At 57.4% G+C, this 22515-nt stretch overlaps 1 protein-coding gene across 7 annotated transcripts; it reads right to left on the reverse strand.

Annotated features, from left to right (window-relative positions):
* Positions 1 to 60: 60 nt before the first annotated feature.
* RSPO1 (R-spondin 1) lies at positions 61 to 21956 on the reverse strand. 7 transcript variants are annotated; one of them, XM_040469629.1, is made up of 6 exons: positions 21935 to 21956; positions 12511 to 12894; positions 4220 to 4411; positions 2070 to 2219; positions 1594 to 1782; positions 61 to 873 (listed from the first exon to the last, which is right to left on the reverse strand). In XM_040469629.1, exons 2-6 carry the CDS (start codon positions 12602 to 12604, stop codon positions 707 to 709), a joined length of 792 nt encoding a protein of 263 aa, XP_040325563.1. In that variant the 5' UTR covers positions 12605 to 12894; positions 21935 to 21956; the 3' UTR covers positions 61 to 706. The 7 variants fall into 7 exon arrangements, with proteins under 7 accessions (XP_040325563.1, XP_040325536.1, XP_040325588.1 ...); XM_040469602.1 differs by lacking the exon at positions 21935 to 21956 and adding an exon at positions 17169 to 17490; XM_040469654.1 differs by lacking the exon at positions 21935 to 21956 and adding an exon at positions 15167 to 15186.
* Positions 21957 to 22515: the final 559 nt, after the last annotated feature.

The raw sequence follows: 22515 nt of genomic DNA on the forward strand, positions 1-22515 counted from the left end.
GAAGGCCATTAGGGGATCTCTTCAAAACTCAGCCCTGTTCCTTCCTGCTCCCGTGTACCCCACCAACCCCTGGACCCTGAAAAGGAACGTGCTGTCTGTGGCTACTGTTGTCATTTGGTTTTGTTTTTAATTTGAAATAAACTTTTAAGCAGTTTTCAGAGTTGGGGCAGCCCTGACACGGATCATGGGTGTGTAACAATACTCTCCAATGATAAAGTCACACAGCTGGAGATGCTGAACAGGCCTTGAGCTTTGGTTCCTGTCTGCCACCCTGGACTGATCCTATCAGCTCCTCCAGAAGGCTCCACTCTGTTTGGGCTTGCACGCGGGGAAATGGTCTCTCTGACATGTCCCTTGGGAGCATCGCAAACCAAGTCTGTGACGCTGGGCCCTCTGCCAGGCGGAGGTGACCCCTCCACCTCCCCACCCTGTTCACACGGTGACGTCCGGGAGATAAAAGTGTCATCCGGTGGCCTCGATTGTGTGTGTGTGTGTGTGCGCGCGCGCACGGATGCACACATGTACGCTGGTTGCATGTTTGGCCATGGACCCTTGTGTGTGTGTGTGTGTGTGTGTGTCCGTATACGTATGGAGAGCGTGTGAACGCTGTGCCCCCAGCGCTCCAGTTCAGTAAAGCTTTCATCACACAGAGCAGCGCTGGACTCTTTCTGCACAGGCCTGGAGGCTGAAGCATGTCCCTAGGCCCCTAGGTGAGCCCTGCAGGCGTGACCGGCCCCGCTGTCCCCTGGTGCTGCGGCTGCTGCTGGCCCTTGCGTCTCCGGGAGCCGGCGCCCGCCTCCTTGCTGTCCTTCCTGCTCAGGTTCCTGTTGGCGTTCTCCCGCCGGCCCTGGCCACCTTTCCTCCTCTTCTGCCCTGCAACCCCAACAGCAGGAAGAATCAACAAAGGATGTCCCACAGCAAGCGAGGTGGCCCTGGGCATGGCCGAGGGCTCTTGGGGGGGGGGGGGTGGTGAGGGAGCCGGGGGGGCCGGGCAGCAGGGGGGCTGGAGTCGCTGCCTTTAGGCAGCTGGGGACCCCTCAAGGCTTCCTCTGACTGGCGGCTGCTTCAGAGGACCCTGCAACATGGGCACAGAGACGGGGGTCCGGGAGCCTCTCACCCTCCACCCCTCGACGAACCAGACGCCCTCCTCATCCTTGTGACCTCCTCAGACCTTGGGCCCCAGGGGGCCAAGATGTTCGGTGCAGCTCTCAGGACAAGCAGGACAGCCCCCGACTCCCCTGCCCCCAGGGCCAGCTGCCCCATCATTGTCGCCTACTGCCTGCGTGACCTTGGTCACGTCACCGCACCTCTCTGGGTCTTAGCATCCCCTTCTGTGCCCCCATCTGACCTCCGAGGGTCCTTCCGGTGCCAAACCTCTGCTGGCTCCCGAGAGATGGGGAAACTGGAGGGATGTGGACACTGAAGGTCCCAGCTCCCACCACACAGAGTCCTGGGGACTGCTCTCTGCCGGGACCTGGCACCCGGAGTTGGGGTTCCCATCTGGCCCTGGGCGACAGGCAGGAGGCGGAAGCGGCCGCACCTCCGTGGCGGTCCCTGACTCCCAGCCCTGGGGAGGCCGAGGCCGCAGCTCACCCTCAGGACAGGGTGTCCTCCGCACTGTGCACCTGCGGGTCTCCTTGGTGTCGGAGCAGGCAGCGTGGTCTCCCCCGGGGGCGTGGAGCACCCTCCGTGTCCGCTCCTCAGAGCCCCTCCGGAAGCCGCACAGCCTCTTCTTCTTGGAGCACGGCCCCCACAGGGACCACTCACTCATTTCACATTGTGCTGGCAGGAAGCGGGGGAAGAGGGAGAGAAAGGGGGGGGGAGGGTCACACCTCTTCCCCCGACCCAGAATTCTCCACGGAAGTCTCCCCTACCTGCTCTGTGCCTGGAGGCATCTTCAGTGCAGAGGGCAGAGAAACCCCACAGGGTCGTGGGTGGGTGTGTGTGGGGGGTAAGCTTTGCTGCATGCCCCCCCCCCCAAGCCCAGGCTTGCCCTGCCCCCCACACCACCCTGCCCGCCCCTCCCCTGGGGTCCCGCACCCTCTGCCCGCAGCTCCCAGCAAACTCACCAGGACTACTGCACTCCATGGTGCTGTTGGCAGCCGCCGAGCCCTCGGGACAGGCTGGGTAGCAGCGGCCCTTGTGCAGGTATAAGCTCTCCTTACACTTGGTGCAGAAGTTGTGGCTGAAGCAGGCCTCGCAGTGCTCAATCTTGCACTCTGAGGAGAGGGCCAGATGGGGGCCCTCTGATTCATCTCCCATCCCCAAAGCCCCCCCCCCCGGGGGGACCCCCCCCCCCCCCCCCCCCACTTCCCCGAGGGCAGGACTCTGGCCTGGAGCTGCCATGACTGTGGGAGGGAAGGCAAGGACGGGGTGGGGGGAGGAGGCCGAAGTGGCCACTCTTCGGGTCTGCCAGGGACAGTCAGCTAACTCCACCCCAAACCCCACACCAGGCCCTGGAACCAAGGGTGAGGCCCAAGACAGCTGTTTTCAGAGGAGGAGGGCAGGACACCTTGTGGGATCAGTGGGGACGAGAGAGAAGGGTCCCAGCGTGTCGTGGCACCCTAGAGGGCCACCCGGTCAGAGGGTCAGAGTCGAACGGAGGGATACGACGGTTTCCTCTCTCCGTTGCACCCACGACATCCCACGCTCTGGTTCCCCTCCTGCCCTGCGAAAGGAGTCTGCTTGGAGGGGGGCGGGGAGAGGAGAGATCCCAGGGCAAATTCCTCTCCCCCTGTAAGGCCTGGTTCCAAGAACCACCCCGGCTGGACTCCTGGGTCCCTCCCCATCCCCTCCTGCCAGCTCTCCCTCCTCTGGGGAAGTGGGGGGTGGGGGTTAGAGTAGGCAGGGCCTTTCACAATCTCTCCCTTCCCAGATCGTGGGCAGGACTAACTTCCTCCCAGTCTCTGGCACCTGGAGCTGGGGCTGCCAGTTTCGCAGGAGCTGGCACAGCCAGGAACTCCTACCCCAAATACCCCAAGGACCAAGAGGGCAGCCCCAGGGCCCCACCTCTAGCCTCACAAGCTCCCCACCCCACCCCACCCCACCCCACCCTTCCTCTGTGCCTCCTGGGCTCTTGGCTTTATCTCTGTTTCTTCCGCTAGCCTCCCTCCTGTCTTGCTGATTCCTGGGTTTGGTCGCAGGTGAAATACAGTAAAGACAACAGCAGGTACCACTTACAGAGCGCCAGACATCTAGGGCTTTCGATATGCCTCTGATGACAACCCTAGGGGGGGTAAAAACTACCACTCCCATTTCAAAGATGAGGATTTGAGAGGCTGCAAAATCCTGATGTTGCACAACGAGTGAGAAGCAGAGTTGAGATTAGAACCCAGGGCCGATCTCGGGGCTGTCATTTCCCCCTCCAGGCCTCACCGTTGTCATCCAAAAGAAGGACCCCTGTCACTTAGGTCCCACCTCCCTCCAAAGGCTGTTGTGAGGCTCCACTGATAGGAGGTCTGGAAATGCGTTCTCAACTCCGAGGCACTGACCAACTGGGAGGCGCACTGGCATTGGTCACCAGAGTGTGTTCCCTGCCTGTCCCCCAGGGTGCCACCGTGAGCCTGAACAGAGGTGGGCCGGGCCGTGCCTTAGAGCACACGGAGCTGCAGCTGATAGAGCGGACCCCAGCCAGAGAGAAGACCTGGGCGGAGGCAGGGGAGGCTTGAATTTCCCCGCAGTCAGGGGAGCCCGGGGCGGGGGTTCAAGCAGAAGTGTCCTGGGAAAGGACACACGTCTCAGAAGCACCTGGCTTTCTGGCTGTGGTGTGGAGGGAGGGTGGGGTTGGAGGACAGATAAACAAGCTCCTGCAATATTCCAGAGGAGAGGTGCCAGGAGCCTGGGTGAGACCATGGCAGTGAGGATGGAGGGAGAGGGGAGGCGGCGGGCACCATGTGGTTATGGGATGGACCGGAGGCGTCACAACGAGAGGCCGAGAGGCCGGCTCTCCAGTCGGTGGTGTGAGTGGCTCAGGACCCTGCGGGAGTGCAGGTGGGTGCACGTCCGGAGGCAGGAGATGTGGTTCTGAGGTGGACCCGCTGAGCCGGAGAGGAGAATGGACCCTCTGAGATGCCTGGCTGGCAGCTGGATTACTTGAATCAGGAGCCTCATCCCTGCCCCCCACCCCTCGGTGTCCCCTCTACTCCTCCTGCCGGCCACCAACGGTCCGAAGCACCCTCCCCCGGGGGCCAGAGCCTTCTCCAGCCCTCCCCACACTCACTGATGCACTTGTTCATGTCGGGGTTGCGGGCGTCGAAGTAGCCAGGAGGGCAGGAGGGCAAGCACACGCCCACCTGGCGGATGTCGTTCCTCTCCAGCAGGATGAACAGCTTGGGCGAGCACTTGAGGCAGCCGTTGACTTCCGAGCAGAGCTCACAACCTTTGGCGCAGGCCTGGCTCCCCTCGGCACTGACTGCAAGGGTGGGACAGGGGGAAGGAGGGGCTGTAGGCGAGGCCACCGTCTTTCCCAGGCCCCCACACGGTTGGGAAGTGAGTAGATTGGGGTTTCTTCCCGCGCAATGACTGTGCTTCTCAGGAGGCACATGCCAGGATGGCACCTCTTTAAGACGGTTTCATAGGGGCGCGTGGGTGGCTCCGTCGGGTAAGCGTCCGACTTCGGCTCAGGTCATGAGCTCACGGGTCGTGGGTTCGAGCCCCACGTCGGGCTCTGTGCTGACAGCTCAGGGCTTCCGATTCTGTGTCTCCCCCTCTCTCCGCCCCTCCCCCGCTCACGCTCTGTCTCTCTCTTTCTCGAAAATGAATAAACATTTTAAGACTGCTTTGTAAACCTCCCCAGCATCATCTCTCAAGGGAACTAGCACAGATGCCTGAAGCAAGTGCCCTCGTCCACCCTAAGTGTCTCTCTAGCTCCAGGCACAACACAGGCTCGCTCTCCGGGCTTGCTCTACCCTTGCGGGAGAAGCTGCTGAAGCCGCACGCTTCCCAGGACCTACCCCTGCCCTCCCCAGAGGACGCAAGGTTCAGCCTCAGGTACGAAGGCTCAGGTATGGAAGGCGGGTATTTTTTAGCCTTGAGAAAGGTTTAAGGTCAAGAAGGACAATGGGTTAACCTATCTGAGCAAAGGATCATCTGGTCAGAGACAGGAAAACAACTAGAATAACTATGTCCAGAACAGTGGCCTCAACCAGAGACGATTTTGCTCCCCAGGGGATATGTAGCAACGTCTAGGGACCTGTCACTCCGGGGAGGGGCGTTGTTACCGGTATGGAGAGAGGCCAGGGATGCCACGAAACATCCTATAATGCACGGGGTGGCCCCCGCAAGAAATTGTCTGGTTCAAAATGGCACTGATGCTGAGGTTGAGAAACCCTGGCCATCCTTTGAGGCGGTGTGATCTCCAGCCCCCGCACGGGGTCTCAAACCTTCGATGTCATTCCTTTATGGACTTGTTTAACCAACACTCCCCGAGCCCCTCCCAAGTACCCTGTGCAGTGTGAGCGCCAGGGGCCTGGACACGAGGTCGCCTGACCCTCCAAACTGATCTTTCGGTGGTGCCGACAGACCTGCAGACGGGCAAATGCTGACAGCCGCAGGCCTGGCGATAGTGAACCCAAAAAGAAGAGAGGGAAGGAGTCACAAAGGAGGCGCCATTTGGGCCGACTCTTGAAGAATCCGTAGAGATTCGTCCATTAGGAAGTAGAGATCACAGCCTTCTAGGAACAGGACCACAGAGGTGTAAAACAGCCAGGGGAATTGCAGATAATTTGGGGTGCAGGAGGGGTAGGGAGGGGGATGGCGAAAGATAAGAGCTTTCGATATCACGGTAAGGAATTTGAACTTGATCCTGCCAGGCAGTGTTTCCCAAAGAGCATTCCTGGGACCATGTTCTCCCCTAGATGTTCATCAAAGGCCGTGGAGAAAAGGCCACTACGTCAGGTAAGACTGAGAACCGCTGGGTCCCACAAGTCTAAACAGGATTCTTTACTGTAGGGCGTCTTCAACCCTTTTATTATGCTCCCGTGCAGTGGCTCCCTAAGAGGGGGACAGAGGAAGCTTTGTTTCCCAAACATTTTGGCCACAGAACCCTTGTTTTGCAGAGCTTTTCCTGGGACATTTCTCCGAGCTGATTAGACAGGAGGAAGCTATCGGCAAGGTGCAGGACCCGGGCTGATTTGTACGTTGGAAGGTTCCTCCGGCAGCGTGGGTGGAGACCAGAGACTGAAGGACCATTTGGAAGGAAGTGGACCAGCTCATCCAGATGAGGAAGATGAGAATGTCTGAAAGAAAATCCTGCTCAGTTGGAGATGGACAGAAACAGATTTGAGAAAAGCTTAGGGACTATAACCGGTAGGCGGAAGTGACCAACAGGGGGGGAGGAGTCTGGGGTGAGCGCAGGATCAGAACAGACGGCGGGACCACTGCCACTACACGCAGCATAGTGGACCCCCAGCTCAGGCTCCCGAGTCACCTAGAGCTGGAGCCAAGTCCCCAGCCTGTGACCCGGGGCGAAACACAGTGTCTAGTGTGCCTCCCTTGCCACCACCGGAGAGGGACGTGAGGATGTCCACTCTGGAGGGCTGCTGGGAGGAGTGATCCCTGATTTCAGAACAGGAGAATGAGTTGGAGTTGAGAAGGCGAGCAGAAGAAGCGAAAAAGACCACGACGAACACAACCATGTCACAACGCGGTAACCACGGCAACGGCCGCTAACTACCAAGCGTCCAGAACTGAATCTGTCCTCAGAGGTCATCGAGTGTTCACTCACTTAACTCGCACAATCCATGAAGCAGGTGCTGTTATTATGTTATCATCCTCATTTTTACGGGGGAGGACCTGGAGAAGTGACGGGACTTGGCCAAGTCTTCGAGGCCCGCACGTGCTCCAGGCAGAGGGAACGAAGTTTAGGAAGGCCAAGGGCAGGACCACGCCGGGTGACGTGGGGACCAGAAGTAGGAGTCGATTGTTGTTGTTTTTTTTTAAGTATAGAATTTAGTTGCATAGAGTCAGTGTTAATCGACCAGTGCACTTAACAATTAATATTGTTCTTGGTTTAGTTCTTCTAAGAGCAAAAATACTCACATGTTGCATTGGCGTTACGCGGGAGCCCTGGGGACTACTTTTCCACTTTGAGTCTTTATTCGGCTGTGTTACAAATTAATAAGGTACTGCAGATTTTAGGTACTGCTTCTACCCCCAAGACATTACATCCTCTGTTATGCAAGATTCTTACTGAATACATTGTTGAAATGAATGTTCCCTCTATTCTTGCCTGGGTTTCTTTTTTGTTGTTGTTTAATTTTTTAATGTTTATTTATTTTTGAGAAAGAGAGAGACAGAGCATGAGCGGGGGAGGGGCAGAGAGCGAGGGAGACACAGAATCCGAAGCAGGCTCCAGGCTCGGAGCTGTCGGCACAGAGCCTGACGCGGGGCTCGAACTTGTGAACCACGAGATTATGACCTATGACCTGAGCCGAAGTCGGGAGTCTTAACCAACTGAGCCACCCAGGCACCCCATCTTGCCTGGGTTTCAATAATCGAACTGATCCAGGTGTCCCATTTGCCAGCCACTATAGCTATGTCCCCATGCTCATTCATTCCGTCCTTGTCACTTTTGTTAAGGACAGATTTGCAAAAGGCCCCTCAGAATACTGCAATCCTCCTCACATTCAACCGACAACAAATCTCTGTGTGCATTTCTCTTCGGATCTCTCAATGACACAGCAAGAGAAAGCGTGGAGCACTCGGGGTCTGAAATCAGCATGGGGGGGGGGGTGGACCACGGAGGGAAGAGTAAGACAGAAAGCTGGAGAGGGAAGCAGGCCCAGATGAGGAAGGGTCTTAAACCTGTACACAGGAGTTTGGACACTGCCCTACAGGCAGTGAGGAATTACTGGGGGCTTTAAAATCGGAGACGTGGTCAGGATCACTGTATGGTATGGAGAAAGGGTTGCGGGGATGGCAATCTGGAGGCAGGAAGACTCCTCAGCTCGAAGAGACACAGCTGAACCAAGAAGATGCAAAGGAGCAGACATAGGTAAGATATTCAGGTGGGAGAAGCAACCAGACCAGGTGATGGGCTGGACGTGGGGCCGAGAGGCTGGGGAAAGTGCAAGCCGAGGGTGACTCCCAGGTGTCGGGCTTGTGTGACAGGGTGGCTGTTGGCCCTTCACCGAGAGAGGGACCGCAGGAAGAGGAGCAGGTTTGGGTGGGGGAGATGATGCATAGTCGGGTTTTGGATGGGTTGAGGTTGTGGTTCCTGTGGGGCATCCGGGGGAAGGTGTCTATGAGGAAGTCGAGCCCGTAGCTCTGGAGCTCGAGAGAAAAAACACCTTGGCTGGAGACCTCGATGTGGAGTCCTTGGCACGAAAACAGTCCCGAAGGCATGGGGGCCCATGAGGCAGCGGACAGTGGGCACAGAGGGTGAGAGGAGGAATTAGGAAGTTAAGGGAGGGACAGAAGAAAGAAGGGCGGCTAGGAGGCTGCGAGGGGGCAACCGGACAGGTAGGGACCTAACTCAGTGCAAGCCAAGAGGAGAGCACCCTGGGCAGGACCCTGGCTGCTGAGGTGTCAGATAACGAGGCAGCAGAGGACAGGGGTTGGCGCCCCTGGTGGGGGCAAGGGCAGAGGGCAGTGGTCGAGGAGCAGAGGAAGAAGAGCCATCTCCTTCAAGAAATCAGCTGCGGAGTGGGGAAGAGACCCCGGGGATCTGTCCGTGGAAGCCGTGGGCATCCGTGGTTCCACCGTGGAAGTAGAGGCATTCCCGGGCAGAGGCTGAGCAGCCTGGCCGCGCTTGCTTCACAGGCCAGCAGAGGAGGAGGGGCTCAGAGAGAAGCTGGGAAGTTCAGTGAGGAAAGGGATGCTGGTCAAGAAGGATAGGAACCCAACGCTGTTCTCGGCTTAGTGAGACAAACGCACGGGCAGTGGGGCAATGGACAGCCATAGGGAGGGGGGTCTGTGTGTGGGAGGGGGGGTCCAAGGAAGACGGTGGGTGTTGGGGGCGCGTCATGATTCAAAGGGAAAAACCGAGGCTCGTTCATTCCACAGACGTTTATGGCACACCTAACACGTGCCCAGAAGTGCTAGGAGCTTGGGGACCTGGAGATATAAACAAAGGCCCACCCAGGGATGCGGCAGGCAGGGCTGGCTAGCACCGTGTAAGTGGATGAGTAATGAAAGGCACTCCCTTACCCAGCCGGCTAGGTGAAGAGGGTGTGCCAGACAGGAGGAACGGCCTGTGCAAAGGCTCTGAGGCACCGAACATCCTAGTGCATTCACAGAATGGAACATAGGGCTTTTTCCTATTGGCAGGGAGGGTGACCGCAGAAGGGCATGGCCAGATTCACCATACGAAAGGACCCTTTGCCTACGATGGAGGGAGGCACACGGGGGAGGCAGCCTTGGAGGGCCGCAGTCTGGCTGAGGAGGCTGGGTGGGCTGGATGAAGTGGAGGGCACTCGGAGTAGGGATGGAGCCTGCTTCCCAACCTCTTCACAAAAGCCTCTCCCACGGCTCTGCCTGCCCTCCCCCAAGTCCTCAGTGAAGCCCACTTCCCCAGGCCAGGAAGGCAAGGCTGTGCCCTCCCCCCGCCATTCCCCCGCGGCCTGTGTGGCTCTTTCATCCTTGTGCAAAACCCCTGCAAGTTGATATTCCTAAAGCCAAAACACCCCTGCCCAACATCCCTCAATGGCTCCCTATTACCAGCAGAATTGAGACCCATCTGGCCTTATAGATTTCTCCGCCTGGCCTGGAAAGCTTCCCTGAGCTGATCCTACCCTCCTCATTTCTCAACACTACCCCTCAGCCATCCACAGCTATTTTTTTGGGGGGGGGGGGCCTGGCCACATCACACTATTTCACACCTGCGTGTCTTTGCCCAAATCGGTCCTTCTTCCTGGAACATTCTCTGCCACTTCCTGAGCCTGAGTAACTCTTTCAAGCCTCAGAACGAAAGTCATCTCCTCCGGGAAGTCTCCCCTGATCTCACTTCCCCACAAAGTCTGGATGGGGTTGGATGGGGGAGTCAGGGTTCAGTGAAGGAATGGGGGCTTCATGGGAGCAGGACTAAGCAAGGGGCCCAGGAATCAGTTAGGAGAAGGGTCTCAGTAAGGGGAAGGAGCCCTCAATGCCAGGAGTAGTGAGAACATGAGGGCAGGGTGAGGGGCACAAAATCCAGGTGGGAAGGCATTCCGGAGAGGGCGAGAAGACAAGAGGCGGAGTGAGTGAAGACGGGGTTCAGGGAGGGGATGCGTCCTCAGCGAACAGGAGAGGAGGAAGTCGATCTGCCAGGGTTCGAAACTCACAACTGAAGAGCACTTCGCTCAGTCTCTCCCCCTCCAGGCAGGGAGACCATCAGACACGCGACCAGCCATTTCTGGACTCAAAACTGGTGTGTGCCTCCAGATCAGAGCCGCATGGGGTGGCTTCTAACAGCCCTACTGACACGCAGTTACAGATGATGGCAGAGTCGACAGACCAGAGGCTCACAGCACAGCCAGCCAGCCTCCTCTGCCGTCCAGTGGTTAGGAGGCCAGGGTAGCCACACACCACATCTTGGGCCTCTTTCTTCCCTCCCCTCAACCCTGAAAACCCGAGCGCAAGATGGCCCACACGTTGTTTATATAACAGTGACGTGCATCCCAAAGTCTATACAGAGCTTGGTGTTTTACAAAGAGCTCACGACACATAAATACATGTGAATAAAATCTCACATACACTAGGGGCGCCTGGGTGGCTCAGTCAGTTGAGCGTCTGACCTCGGCTCAGGTCACGATCTCACAGTTTGTGAGTTCGAGCCCCGCGTCGGGCTGTGTGCTGACAGCTCGGAGCCTGGAACCTGCTTCGGATTCCGTGTCTCCGTCTCTCTCTGCCCTGCCCCCACTCACGCTTTCTCTCTCTCTCAAAAATAAATAAACGTTAAAAAAAAAAAAAAGTAGACCCATCCAAATTGCTGCATTTGATGGCCCTTTGCAGGGACCGAGCCCTTTCTGCAGGCTCAGGCCAGTGCTTTTTATTCACTTATTTTTTTTCTGTACAAAAGTCTTGAACCCAGCTCTTCGACCCCTGGCTTAGGGAGGTGGGGGATGCGTGGCTCTGCTTGCGAGCGGGAAGCGTGACCGCCAGTGTGCGTCGCGGGAGCACGAGTCGTCCCTCCCTCCCGTTTGCTCTCTCTCTCTCTCTCTCTCTCTCTCTCCCATCTTGGAAACAGAGGAGACTGGTTATGAACCGCTAAACCGCATCTGGCCCATGGAGTCCAAAACGCTGGCCGCAACAGAGAGGAAGAGAGGAAAATCAAGGCCTCGCTGCTGATTAAACCTAACCGTCTCTAATTGTTTGTTAAGCTGGGGATTTTCAGCTTCACCAATTCTCTGAGCTTCTCTCCCTGGGCTGGGTTCTGGCCTTGGCCGCTCCCGCAGAGGCCCGACAAAACTCCACTGCCTTTCCACCTTTACTCGTGGGCCTCCGTCTGGTTGTGCCACACTTCTGTGGAGCCTCCGGCCTGGGGGCGTGGCATCTTTTATGGGGGACAGGCCCTGGGGTCTGTAACATCGGCCTCCTCCTTCTCCCTGGCACGGTTCCATACACACAGTGGCCACTCCCACTACATACTGGGCAGGTACGGGTGCCCCATTGCTGGAGCCAGGCTGAGGCCCGAGGGCTCTCAGGGCTGCCCAGTCAGTCGCGATTTCCATCAAGCTCTGTTTTTAGGAAGACTGGGCTCACGGGAACTAATTACGTTCCAATACCGACCCTGTGTCTTTAGGCCTATTATCTCCTCCCGTGTCCTAGCCTCGGTTTCCCCATCTGTACAATAATAGAATTTAGTTCGGTTTAGTTTTTAAACTGGGAGGACCCTTCTTTCCAGTGACATCTTACGTGGAATCTTACCGAAAGCAGGGAAGAGTGAGGCGCTCTGGTTGGGTGGGCAGTGGGGCCAGACGCCTTCCCACTGCCTCCCTTTCAGCCCCCCCGTGCGGCTCCCTGAATCCCACCGGGCAGAGTTAAAAACCACGGGAGTGGATAGTCTCAAGGGCCTCCCTGCTCCGCTGTCTCTGCCCGGTGATCTGGGCAGGGAAAGCCGTTGCCCAAGCTGAGCAGAGTTCATGGCCCCAAGGGGTTGAGGGCTGCACTCCAGCCAAGACTCAAAGAAAAGAGCCCTGAACTCCTGTCGGTGAGGAGAGGACCATGAACCCCAGGCCACAGCGGTAGGGGACACATCTCCATGGATACCACACAAAGCTGGTGTTATGTCAAAGGGGCATAATCCACAAACTGGATCCTCACAAGAGAGAGGTTAATCTAGAAAGCAGAGTCTACAAAGGGGAAAACAGACGACGTGGGTAATCTGCAGAGTGGGTAATCTCCCCCAAATCAATCCACAAGCTGGATAATCCACAAGCAGGATAATCTACTGAGGAAAGTACGAAGTGGCGATAGACAAGTAGAATCTGCAATGGTCATCAGAGAAGGAAACCACCGATGGCCCTCTAGTCCCCAGGCGGCCCCCGCCCACTCCCAAGGCCAGCCGTGGTCCGGCCCCCCTCCATTACTCACTCCGCCTCTGCCTCTTCCCCTTGATCCCCCGGCTGCCGGCAGCGAGATGCATCCAGCTCAGAAACAGGGCCACCACACACAGCCCAAGCCGCATAGTCACTCGCCAACTCCAGGCCCCTGGTAGGAGGGGTGGTCTCTGGGGAGGGGGGGGCGGACAGTGCAGGGCTCTTGCTAACGCCTGCGGGGTTGGGTCAGCAGCAGGAGGCCCAGGCCTGGGCCGTATCCCAAATCCACCATAATCTCAGCTGGGGACACAGAGGGCGTGGGGAGGCAACTTCTTCATCAGCCCATAGGGAGGTCCAGAGAGCGTTCCTCAAAGGCACCTTGGGGTGTCACGTGGGAGAACTCTTTGTCACTTCAGCAGGGACGCCTCCAAAAACCAACCTGGTAGGGGAGGAGAAAGAAAGGTTAATTCTGGGGAACCACGCGGTCCCCCCCAGTTTATACCTCCTACCCTCCCCTGTGGCTCTCCTTAGCCAGGAGACTGTGAGAACTCAGAATGGTTGAATGTTACAAACTCCCCACCTGGCACCCCTGTAGAAGGAATCTGCCCCTTCTCCCAGGAAGTTTGCAGAGTCCCCTAACCTGGGACTGGAGCCGGCTACCCAAGCAGCTGGAATATGGTAGACAGATCAAATCTGTGGATCACTGGGAACTAGCTGGCCCCACCCCTGCCCAATGTTGGCCGGGCTCTAACTGGAAGTCCTTCTTTAGGTCTATCCTACGGACGTCATGCTGCAGCAATCGCCTCTCTCTAGAAGAGGAGCTCTCTCTGTCCTTCTGTAAGGGACCCCTCAGCCCTCTCTTCCCGGTGCTGAGTCACCCCTGTGCCTTTCACCTGTGGGGCTAGAGCAGTGGCCCCCGACAAGCCGGCAGACTCTGCGTGGCCCTCTGGGCTTGGTGGGAGAAAAGGAAGTAAGGCTTCCCCCCGCCACAGAAACTCTGACACAGCAGGCCCCGCGGGCCTGGCCTTTGTGAGAGGATAAAAGAGGCAGCGATGCCCGCCCTGGCCAGAGACACAGAGAATGGGGATAATCCCCCAGCCCAGCGAGAGCCAGGTCTCTGGACCCGCTGGCTGGGTGATGGGGGCAGGGGGAGCTGGTCCCTCCCCAGTGAAATGTGTCTGGAGCCCGACCGGGGAGTCCGAGGCCGAAAACCCCGCTTCACGCTCAGGATGGCGCGCTCCCACACATTCTCCCAGCAGAGAGGTCTGCCCGAGCACTGCCCTGAACACTTTGGTGCGGACCCGCCCACGCTCACCCAGGGATAGAAGGAAACAGCGAGCCTTCGGGAAGCTTTGGAGATGCCAGGGAAGCACTGCCCTCCCGTCTGCTGGTTAGATGCCTCTGAACGAGTCACTGAGCCTCCCTGAACCTCAGTTTCCTCATCTATAGAATGGGGACAAAGATGCCTATTTCACAGGCTTGCTCTGAGAGTTGGCTGAGTTTTTGGCTTACGAATGAGAAATCTGAAATGCTAGAGTGGCAGTGCCCCGCCCACCCCATCCCAGTCCCTTTCCCCTTCGCCTCTCAGGGAGGCCCCAGTGAGCCCACCTGCATGGGAGATAAATCATTATCCCACGAGGGAGTTCAGCACCTCCCTCCTCGGCCTCTCCCGCCCGGCTTTGAAGGCCAGTCACACTCAAGTGGTTAAGCTGCCCGGAGAAGTGTTTACACGAGGCTGACGGGTCCCACCTGGCGCTGCAGCCGGAGCCAGGGGAGACGCCCCCAGCCACCCCCAAATGCCAGCCCCTACATGCCCCTCCAGTACTCCCTGCGTGAACTGCCAGAGCCTCCCATGCTCCCCAGCCCCCACCACACACTTCCATCGCCTACAAATCACCGTCATCCGGCTGAGCTTATCGAACTGGGGTCTTCAGCCAGAGGTTGGCCCGTGGAACATACGATGCTTAAGAGCGGAAGTCAGATCACCGTATTGGCCACGCTATGTGTTAGCGGTTACCGCAGGTGGGACTGGGCGGTCGCCTCAGTGTCCTTATCTGCAAGAGGGTGGTTGTTTTTCATGGCTTAAACGAGTTAATGCAGGCCGCTGCTCAGAACGGCTCGCTCGGAGCTGTTGTATTTTCTGTGACCAAGAAGACACAATTTTGTGTCGACACGCCAATGGTCATCTAAAGAGCGAGACGGGTGTTTCATTTTGTTTTGGTATCATCTGGATCCCAACCACGATGCTGAGCACTGTTACGCAATCTCCATTTTTGGATCTTTATGGTCAGTTGCCTTGGCCCCAATGCGATCACTCAGCATGGCAGGGTTAACTTTTAATTGAGGCATGTGTGGAAGTGAGGTCCTGGGACCCCTGGCAGATACATGCTCGGGGTGCCGTGGGTCCTTACACCGGACAAACACTGCAGGAGAAGGCCACGCAGATCAACTGGTGTTAAATCCTGGGTCTCACTCTGCGATCAGTATCGATGGGGTCCTACGAGCAGGAAAGGTCTCCTATGCATCTCCTGTGTCTGCCTGGCTCGGTGCCTGGCACATCGGGCTTGGTGCTCGGCAAAGGTCAGCTCCCTTCCTTGCCCTGCCTCTACTTTCCTTCTATTCCCTTCAATCCTCCCCGCCTCCACCCCCACCCCCACTCTGGCTTAGCTTTCAGCCTGGCTCTTGCCATGCTCACCCTGGCCCTCTCCCACCTGAATCACTATGGAACCACGATCTCAGCTAGAAAACGGGCAGGACGATCCACATAGGAATTTCACTGGAGCAAATGACACTGGCCTCCCTCACCTATCACTGGATGGGGAAAAGTTCAAGCACTTTCAGTTGATCGATTGTCGATGGGCAGAAATAATGGTTTCATATGGTCAGACCTTCTGATGTTTTTAAAAAGAGAAGCTGAAAATTCAGAATCGCATGTGAAATGCAATTTTTAAAGCTGGACAGGTCTCAGACTGAAAACACGGTAGAACCCAGCCCCAGAAGATCACAGGTGGGTGCATCCAGCTAGCTCCAGCCAGCCCCTGCCCGTCCTACCCCACGACCCCCAAGGGCAGTGGACACACACAGACTACCCTGGATGGGCAGAGCCAGTGATGGGAACTGCTGGCAGTAATCAAGGTCTCAGGCACCCCGGGGGGGGGTGGGGTGGGGAAGGAAGAGCATTTTGTCTCAGCCAGGGTCAGGGTGAAAGGCTCACATTCATCAGGTACCTGCACCACCTGCCATGCGCTAGGCCCTCATTCACTGAGCACAACTCTAGGAAGGAAGTAGAATTACTCCCATTTTTTTTTTTTTCTGGTCCAGACAGGTTACGGGTCTCAGGGCTACCAACCTTAGGACTGAGTGTCTGGAGGGCGAGGCAAGGGACAGGGAGCTGACCCCGGAGGTGGGGAAGGAACTGGCGGCAGAGGCAGAGCTGGGGCGGGAGACCCAGGAGAGAGGCGGTGCCCTCCCTGTTAGGTGGTCTCGTCAGAGAAGGGCACAGGCTGCGGAGGGGAACACAGCCGGGGGTGGAGCTGAGGGCGGGGACTCGGTGCCCCCATAAGGTTGGAGTCACTTTCACCTTCTTGCCTGTAACACTATCAGGATAAATTGGTACTCCGTCCGGGGCCGGATACAGACCCAAAAATGTAAACCATCCCGATAATTTCTCATTAACCCTCCCCGGGACCGGCTACGGGTGGAGAGTTTCGCGGCTGGCGGGCGGGGGCAGAAGCATTGCTGGGCGGGGGGCGGGACCAAGTACGTGCCTGCCCGACCTGTCGGGATTAGAGTGTCGGCCGGAGCCAAGCCAGGTGCTGGGGCCGCCCCCCACCCCCCAACACCGACGGCATCGGGGAAAGGCTCCTTCACGTCCCTCCATCTGCGCCCCACGCGCGCAAATTCTTCTTCCCTCCCCACTATCCGGGAGAGGCCCAGCAGGTGCAGGGGGAGGGGAGGCGGACCTCTGGCTGTCCCCCCAAATCCAAGAGGACTCTCCAAGTTTAAGAGGCCAGTTTCACAAGAAAAGCCCTGCCCCCAAGCGCCCGCACCCAGAATCCGTCGTCGCCCTCCTTTGAACCCCGGGCGAACACAGCCCCCACCTCTCCCCGACCAAGCAGCACCCCCGTCCCTCAGCGCCCGACCCGCGTGGGTCAGGGAGTCGCGCCACCTCGCAGGGCACTGGGGGAGGCCGTGCTAGCTGCCTGCCACGTCGGACCCGGACCCGGGCTGCGGGACTGGGGTGGGGGGAGCCAGGGGCCATGGGATTCAGGGGGATCCGAGGCGATGACACCAGGGGATCAAGAACTTCTGGCTTGGGGAGGAGGGGTGAATAGGGCGGATGGGTTTGGGGAATCCAGAACGATCAGCTTCGGTCAGTTTCAGAGTCAGAGTCAGATGGGATGAGATTGAGAGTGAAGACGGTCACCGGGGACTGCGGGGTTGAGGGGAACCGTGGGCAGCAACCGGGAGGGGGCTGCGCATTGGCTTGAGGGATGACGGAGGTGGCGGGACAAGCAGGAGCGGCTCCGGGAGGTGCCCTCCCCCGCCCTCCGACCCGACGGCAGTCAGAAGTCCCCTTCCCTTCGCTGTCGCCCCCCGCCCCCACCCCCCGCACTCAGCTCGGCGGAGCCCCGACGGCACGGCCCGCGGCGCCCCGGGTCCCGGGAAAGGGGGCGCCAGGGAGAAGGACGGGGCAGCTCCGGGGGCACTCACCTCCGCGCTGCCAGCCGCGGCGGGGGCAGGCCCGGGAGGGGCGAGGGCGCGGCCGGCTCACCCGCCCGCCCGCCGCAGGACTGTCCTGGGCGCCCGGCTCGCCCCGCTCCGCCCGCGCTTTCCCAAGTTGCTCAATCTGCGGGCGGCTCACGCCCTCCGGGGCCAGCGCCCCACCCGGCGCATCGGTCCTTTGGGGCGGCTCGGTCCGGCCCTCGCTCTCCGCAAAGCCCCACTCTGGCGGTCCGCTCCCCGCTCTCCGCCCGGCGCTGGTGCTCTCCGTCGCGCCTCCGCTCGGCCGGAGCTCCCAGCCCGGAGAGGGGCCAGTCCTCCGCTCGCACGAGGGAGGGAATCCCCCCCCCCCTTTGCAGTCCCACCCCCCGAGCCGGCCCCCCTTGCCGGGATCCGCAGCAAAAAACGGACTGGAGTGCCAGGCCCGGGAGTCCGTAGCCCCCTCCCGCAAGCGCTTGCCCGCAGCTGGGGCGCTGCGCTGGAGCGCGGGGCTGGCCGCGGCACATGTCCTCTGGGGCCTGGCGCAGACCCTCTGCCCTTGCCTCCTCCCCTCCCCACGCCCCGCACTCTGGGGATTCCACGCAGCCGCAGCACCCGCCGCAGCTCCAGGCATCGTGGGGGTCAGAACTGGGTCTGAGAGCCTCTCGAAACCTCAGTTTCCCTATCAGGAATCTAGAAAGTGACAAGGAACAGGCTCGACAGGGCCCGTGGTCCTGGCCACGCCCTCCTCCTCCCAGGGTAGAGTCTTCAGAGCATCTTCCCAGTTCAGAGGAAATGTGAGGCTGTGAGATTCTGGTAAATCCGGGCGAGGACGCCTCCACACGGACATGCTGCCGAAGAGCGAGGGGGAATTCTGAAATAAAACCCAGAGTCAACCCCCTGCTCCATCACTTACCAGCTGTGTGGCCCTACCTAAGTGACTTAACCTCTCTGAGCCTCATCTGTTTTGAGGGTTCAGTGAAACGAAAGCTACAACAGCCTGGTAAGTGGCGGGGGAGCTGTGAATGCCTGTGGAGTGTCTTGAAGGGCTGCGGACACCCGCAGGGACCCACATGATGTTGAAGTCAAGCCTGATGAAGGGAGGGAGGGAGACTCACGTCTTGGGGCGGCAAACAGCTGTTCTCCAGCTTCATTTCAGACTGGTTAAAGGAAAATGGGCTAAAACTGTAGTTAGCAGGAGTTAAGTTAGAGCAGAAAAGCTATACTGATGGCGGGGGGGGGGGGCCCGGGGCGCTGGGCACACGGATAGGGGTGGTGAGTAATCAAGACAGGCTGTGGGATCTCCTCAGGACGGGAGGCGGGAGCCCTAACTATTGAGACAAGGGTGCAGGGTCTTTTACAGTGACAGGGGAATAGATGGAATGACCCCTGGAGTGTCCTGGTGGCCAGGGAACAGGGATGGTGAATGGCCAAAGAATGTGGAGCAGTTGGGTCCCAAATGCCCAGTGGCTGGGCTCATTCAGCCACAGCCCTGCCAAGTTTGCAAGAGGCAAACAGCCATTTCCAAGTTCCTCCTGCCCCCACCCCCAGCTCCCTCTCAAAGCCGCTCCCCTGTCCACTCTGCCCTGAGCTGTCCCTATGTCTCACCGGCCCTTGGCTCTGCTCCGTGCCTAATCAAACAGCCCCAAATGCCGAAAACGCAGTGTTTATTTTATTTTATTTTTTTACACACTTGCATAACTCCCTGACAAGCCACGCCAGGCGTTGGGCTTTTTGTTTGGTTTTATTTTGTTGCATTTAGGGGAAAAAAGAGAGAGAAGAGAAGGAATCACACAAACCATCCAGCCCTAGAAGATGTCTTAGGCCAGGCCGTGGGCTCGGGTTTCCTGCCTGAGGAAAAGTCTGCGGGAGTTGGGGGGGCCTCACTACTAGGCTCAGGAATGAGTGAGAAAGGGAAGAAAACCACCTGGGTCAGGGAAGATAATGAATTAGAACCATGTGACGAAAATAAAGGGCATTTCTTGTGCACCTAATATATGCCAAGCCCTGTGCTTCGCATGTTTTTCTGTTGCCTAATTTTGCAGCCATTTGCTTTTCCTTTTTTTTTTTTTTTTTTTTTTTTCTTTTTCTCTTATAAATGTGAGTTCTGAGCCTCAGGAACATCAAGTAATTTGCCCAGAGACATATGACCTGTAGGTGGCCAACCCGGTTGCCATTACGCTAAATGACTTGTAATTTTCCCGAGGGAGCCAGGTTGTCCCGAATTTGCATATGTTGCCCATTCTTCCAAGAAATGCTTTTTTTTCTCTCTGACCCTTTCTCTTGTTGTCTTTCAAAATGCCCTCATGAAGTTTTACCCAGCCACCTTGCACGTCAGGCTCTGGACCTTGTGTAGACCTACACATCACTCATCACTGGCCTGTGATTGTCTCTCCCACTGCACTGTGAGCCTCTTATGGGCAAAACCTGTGTCTGATTCATCCTGAGGACCCCAGCACCATGAACATACCTAACTGATGTTTGGTGAACTGGACCTCCGGACAGCTAGGATTGTGCCTTTTGTAGATCCTGCCAGCTGATTCAGATGACATCTCAGGTCATTATCATTCCTTACCCAAACCAAGATCACCCTTCTCATTAGAAGACCAAAGGTCAGTGGATCCAGGCCTGGGCTGTAGCTCCTAGAGATCAGCAAAGTTCCTTATAGTTTACGTCATCCTTTACCAGGTGAGAACTGTTCTCCCAGCGGGGTTGTCACCTTACCAGTATACCTTCAGCTACAAGTAACAGAAGACCAGCTCAAAATAGCTTAGACAGCAGGGTGGTTTATTATCTCATCTATCAAGAAGGGCAGAGGTAGGAATGATCCAGCAGCTCAGCAACCACATCGAGAATCAGATTCTTTCCTATATTCTCATTCTATCAACCTCAGCACCACAGCTACTGCCCTCCTGATCACAAGATGGCTGCAAGAGCTCCAGGCACCACATCTTTCCCCACTAAGTCCAGCAACAAGTCCAGCAGTCTGTTTTTAAAGAGTTAACTGGCATTTTAAAATGCTTAAAATGGTATATTCTGTGTTACATATATTGACCACAATTTTCTTTAATTAAGCTAACCGGATCACATGTCCACCAGTGAACCAATTGCAGACAAGAAGGATGATGCTATCAGCTTAGACCAATCAGGATTATGTGGGGAAGAGTGTTCATGGACAAAAGCAGAACTCTGTTGCACTGAAGAAGGGACAATGGGCTTCTGGGCAGGCAACCAACAGTGACCGTGGCCATCCGTGTTACACACACACACAAAACTGACTTTGTTAATATCAATTTATCACAGACTCCCCCACAAACCTTAGTCTCCCCGACCCTGTTAATCTCTGCGATCTTGTTATTCTCTCTTTCATGGGGGCAATATAGGATAGTGCTTAATTGCATTAGCGATTAGCTCGGTTAGCCCTGAGTTCAAAGCCCATTTCTACCACCAACTAGCTCAACGTCCTTGGCGCAAGTCACTTCGCCTCCCTGAGGCTCAGTCCCTTCATCTGTAAAATGGGTATAAGGACAGTATCTACACTACCCTTCTCGTGGGGCTAATATAAAGTGATGGATTTATTTTATTTTATTTTTAACATTTATTCATTTTTGAGAGACAGAGTGTGAGCGGGGAGAGGGGCAGAGAGAGAGGGAGACACAGAACTCGAAGGAGGCTCCAGGCTCTGAGCTGTCAGCACAGAGCCCGTCATGGGGCTCGAACTCCCGAATCCCGAGATCATGACCTGAGCTGAAGTCAGATGCCCAACCGACTGAGCCACCCAGGCGTCCCAAAAGTGATGGATTTAAAGAGCTTAGCACAGTGCTAGGAATTACAGCAAGTACTTAGTACGCGCTGGCTCTTGTAATTAGCTATGAGTTTGTCCTCTAGTGCATTAAATATTAACTGAGTGTGACTGTATCCCAGGCACCAGGCTGGTGATGGAGGGTGGAGACACGAACGTCACACTGTCTGTCTTCCCGAGGGGCTCCTAGACTAGTGGGACAGACCGATTTATAAGACAAGGAAGACTGGGAAAAGTGACAGCACAAAATAAGGGGTGATCACCACTCCTGGAGGGAGTCGGAGAAGCTTCTCCAGAGAAGCTTGAAAGACTTGTTGGCATTTTCTAGGCACATGAGGTGGAAAAGGTGTTCCGGGCAGAGGGCGCGGTGCGTGTGGGGGTCCAGAGGCCTGATGCACGGTGGCGCCCTCGGAGACCTAAGGAGTTCTGCTGTGCGGAGATTTAGGACGAGAGTGAGGTGGGGGGAGGGCGGCAGACGATAATTTTCCAAGGGGGGCTTGGGTACCAGGCTAAACAGCAGGGACTTTACCTTGAGAGCAGTGGGCCACCCCCAGCATTGCCGAGGTGGGTGAGAGGCAGGTTGGGGGAGACATGGCAGGGGGTGAGGAGCCCCCGCGAGAGAAGATAAGGGGGTCATCCCAAAGAGCACAGCTCTGTTTTTCCCCTTCCCCCCTCCACATCCCTTCCAGAGGGCCGGCTGTGTCCGGGGCACCAGAAACACAGCCTCCCAGGTTCTCCATCTTGTCGTAACGGGGACGGGGTTCCCCTAACGCACACCTGGGACACGCAGCTCTCACCCTGCGGGGTCCGGAAAACCATTGGCTCTCCCTCACGAGGAGTGAGGAGCCAGCCTGTGCCAGCGGCCTCCTCTCCCCCTGACCCTCCCTTCGTGGCCCTCCCTCCACCATCCTTCGAATGCCCCCGATCCTTTCGATTCCTGCTGCTCTCCCTCCCCACCCCTCCTCACCCACGTTACCTGCCACGGGCCCCGTGGTGCCTTCTTTGCTCACACAGGACTTTGACAACGGTCTCAAGGCCCTCTTCTCCACAGCAGCCTCAAGCATCACCCTGGGGACCTTCTCCACGCCAGCGCCACTGTCACCTCCTGGACCTCCCAGACGGTGCTGATATTCTCGTCCACTTCACTGCAGGCTCCTGCTCACGTGGCCGCGCCCTCTTGGCCCCCAAACTGTTCCATCCCTGACATCACAGGCTCTAAGACCCACCTCCCAGAGCCCCCAGGCCCCCCACTATAACCTCCTTCTGCTCCAGACCCTTGCTCCCTTCCTCCTAACTCAGGTTCTTGACATATTGACGACTCAGTGATGATTTCGGTGCTGGCCTTCCTCGGGCAAACCCTCTGCCTCTTCCTGCTGAGCTCCGCAGGACAATCCCCCAGCTACCTTGGACGGGGGCTGCTGCAAATCCACAGCCAGGCTCCACCGGGCCCTCGGCCACCAGCGTTGACCCCTCAAGCCGCCCGGGCCCCACCCTCGTCAAGACAGCTGAGACAGCCAGGGGACGCCTTCAATTTCCTTCTGCTAACACTAAACTCGT

The sequence above is a fragment of the Herpailurus yagouaroundi genome, unplaced genomic scaffold, assembly GCF_014898765.1.
Source record: "Herpailurus yagouaroundi ecotype Mexico unplaced genomic scaffold, PumYag 77, whole genome shotgun sequence".
Taxonomy (NCBI): domain Eukaryota; kingdom Metazoa; phylum Chordata; class Mammalia; order Carnivora; family Felidae; genus Herpailurus; species Herpailurus yagouaroundi.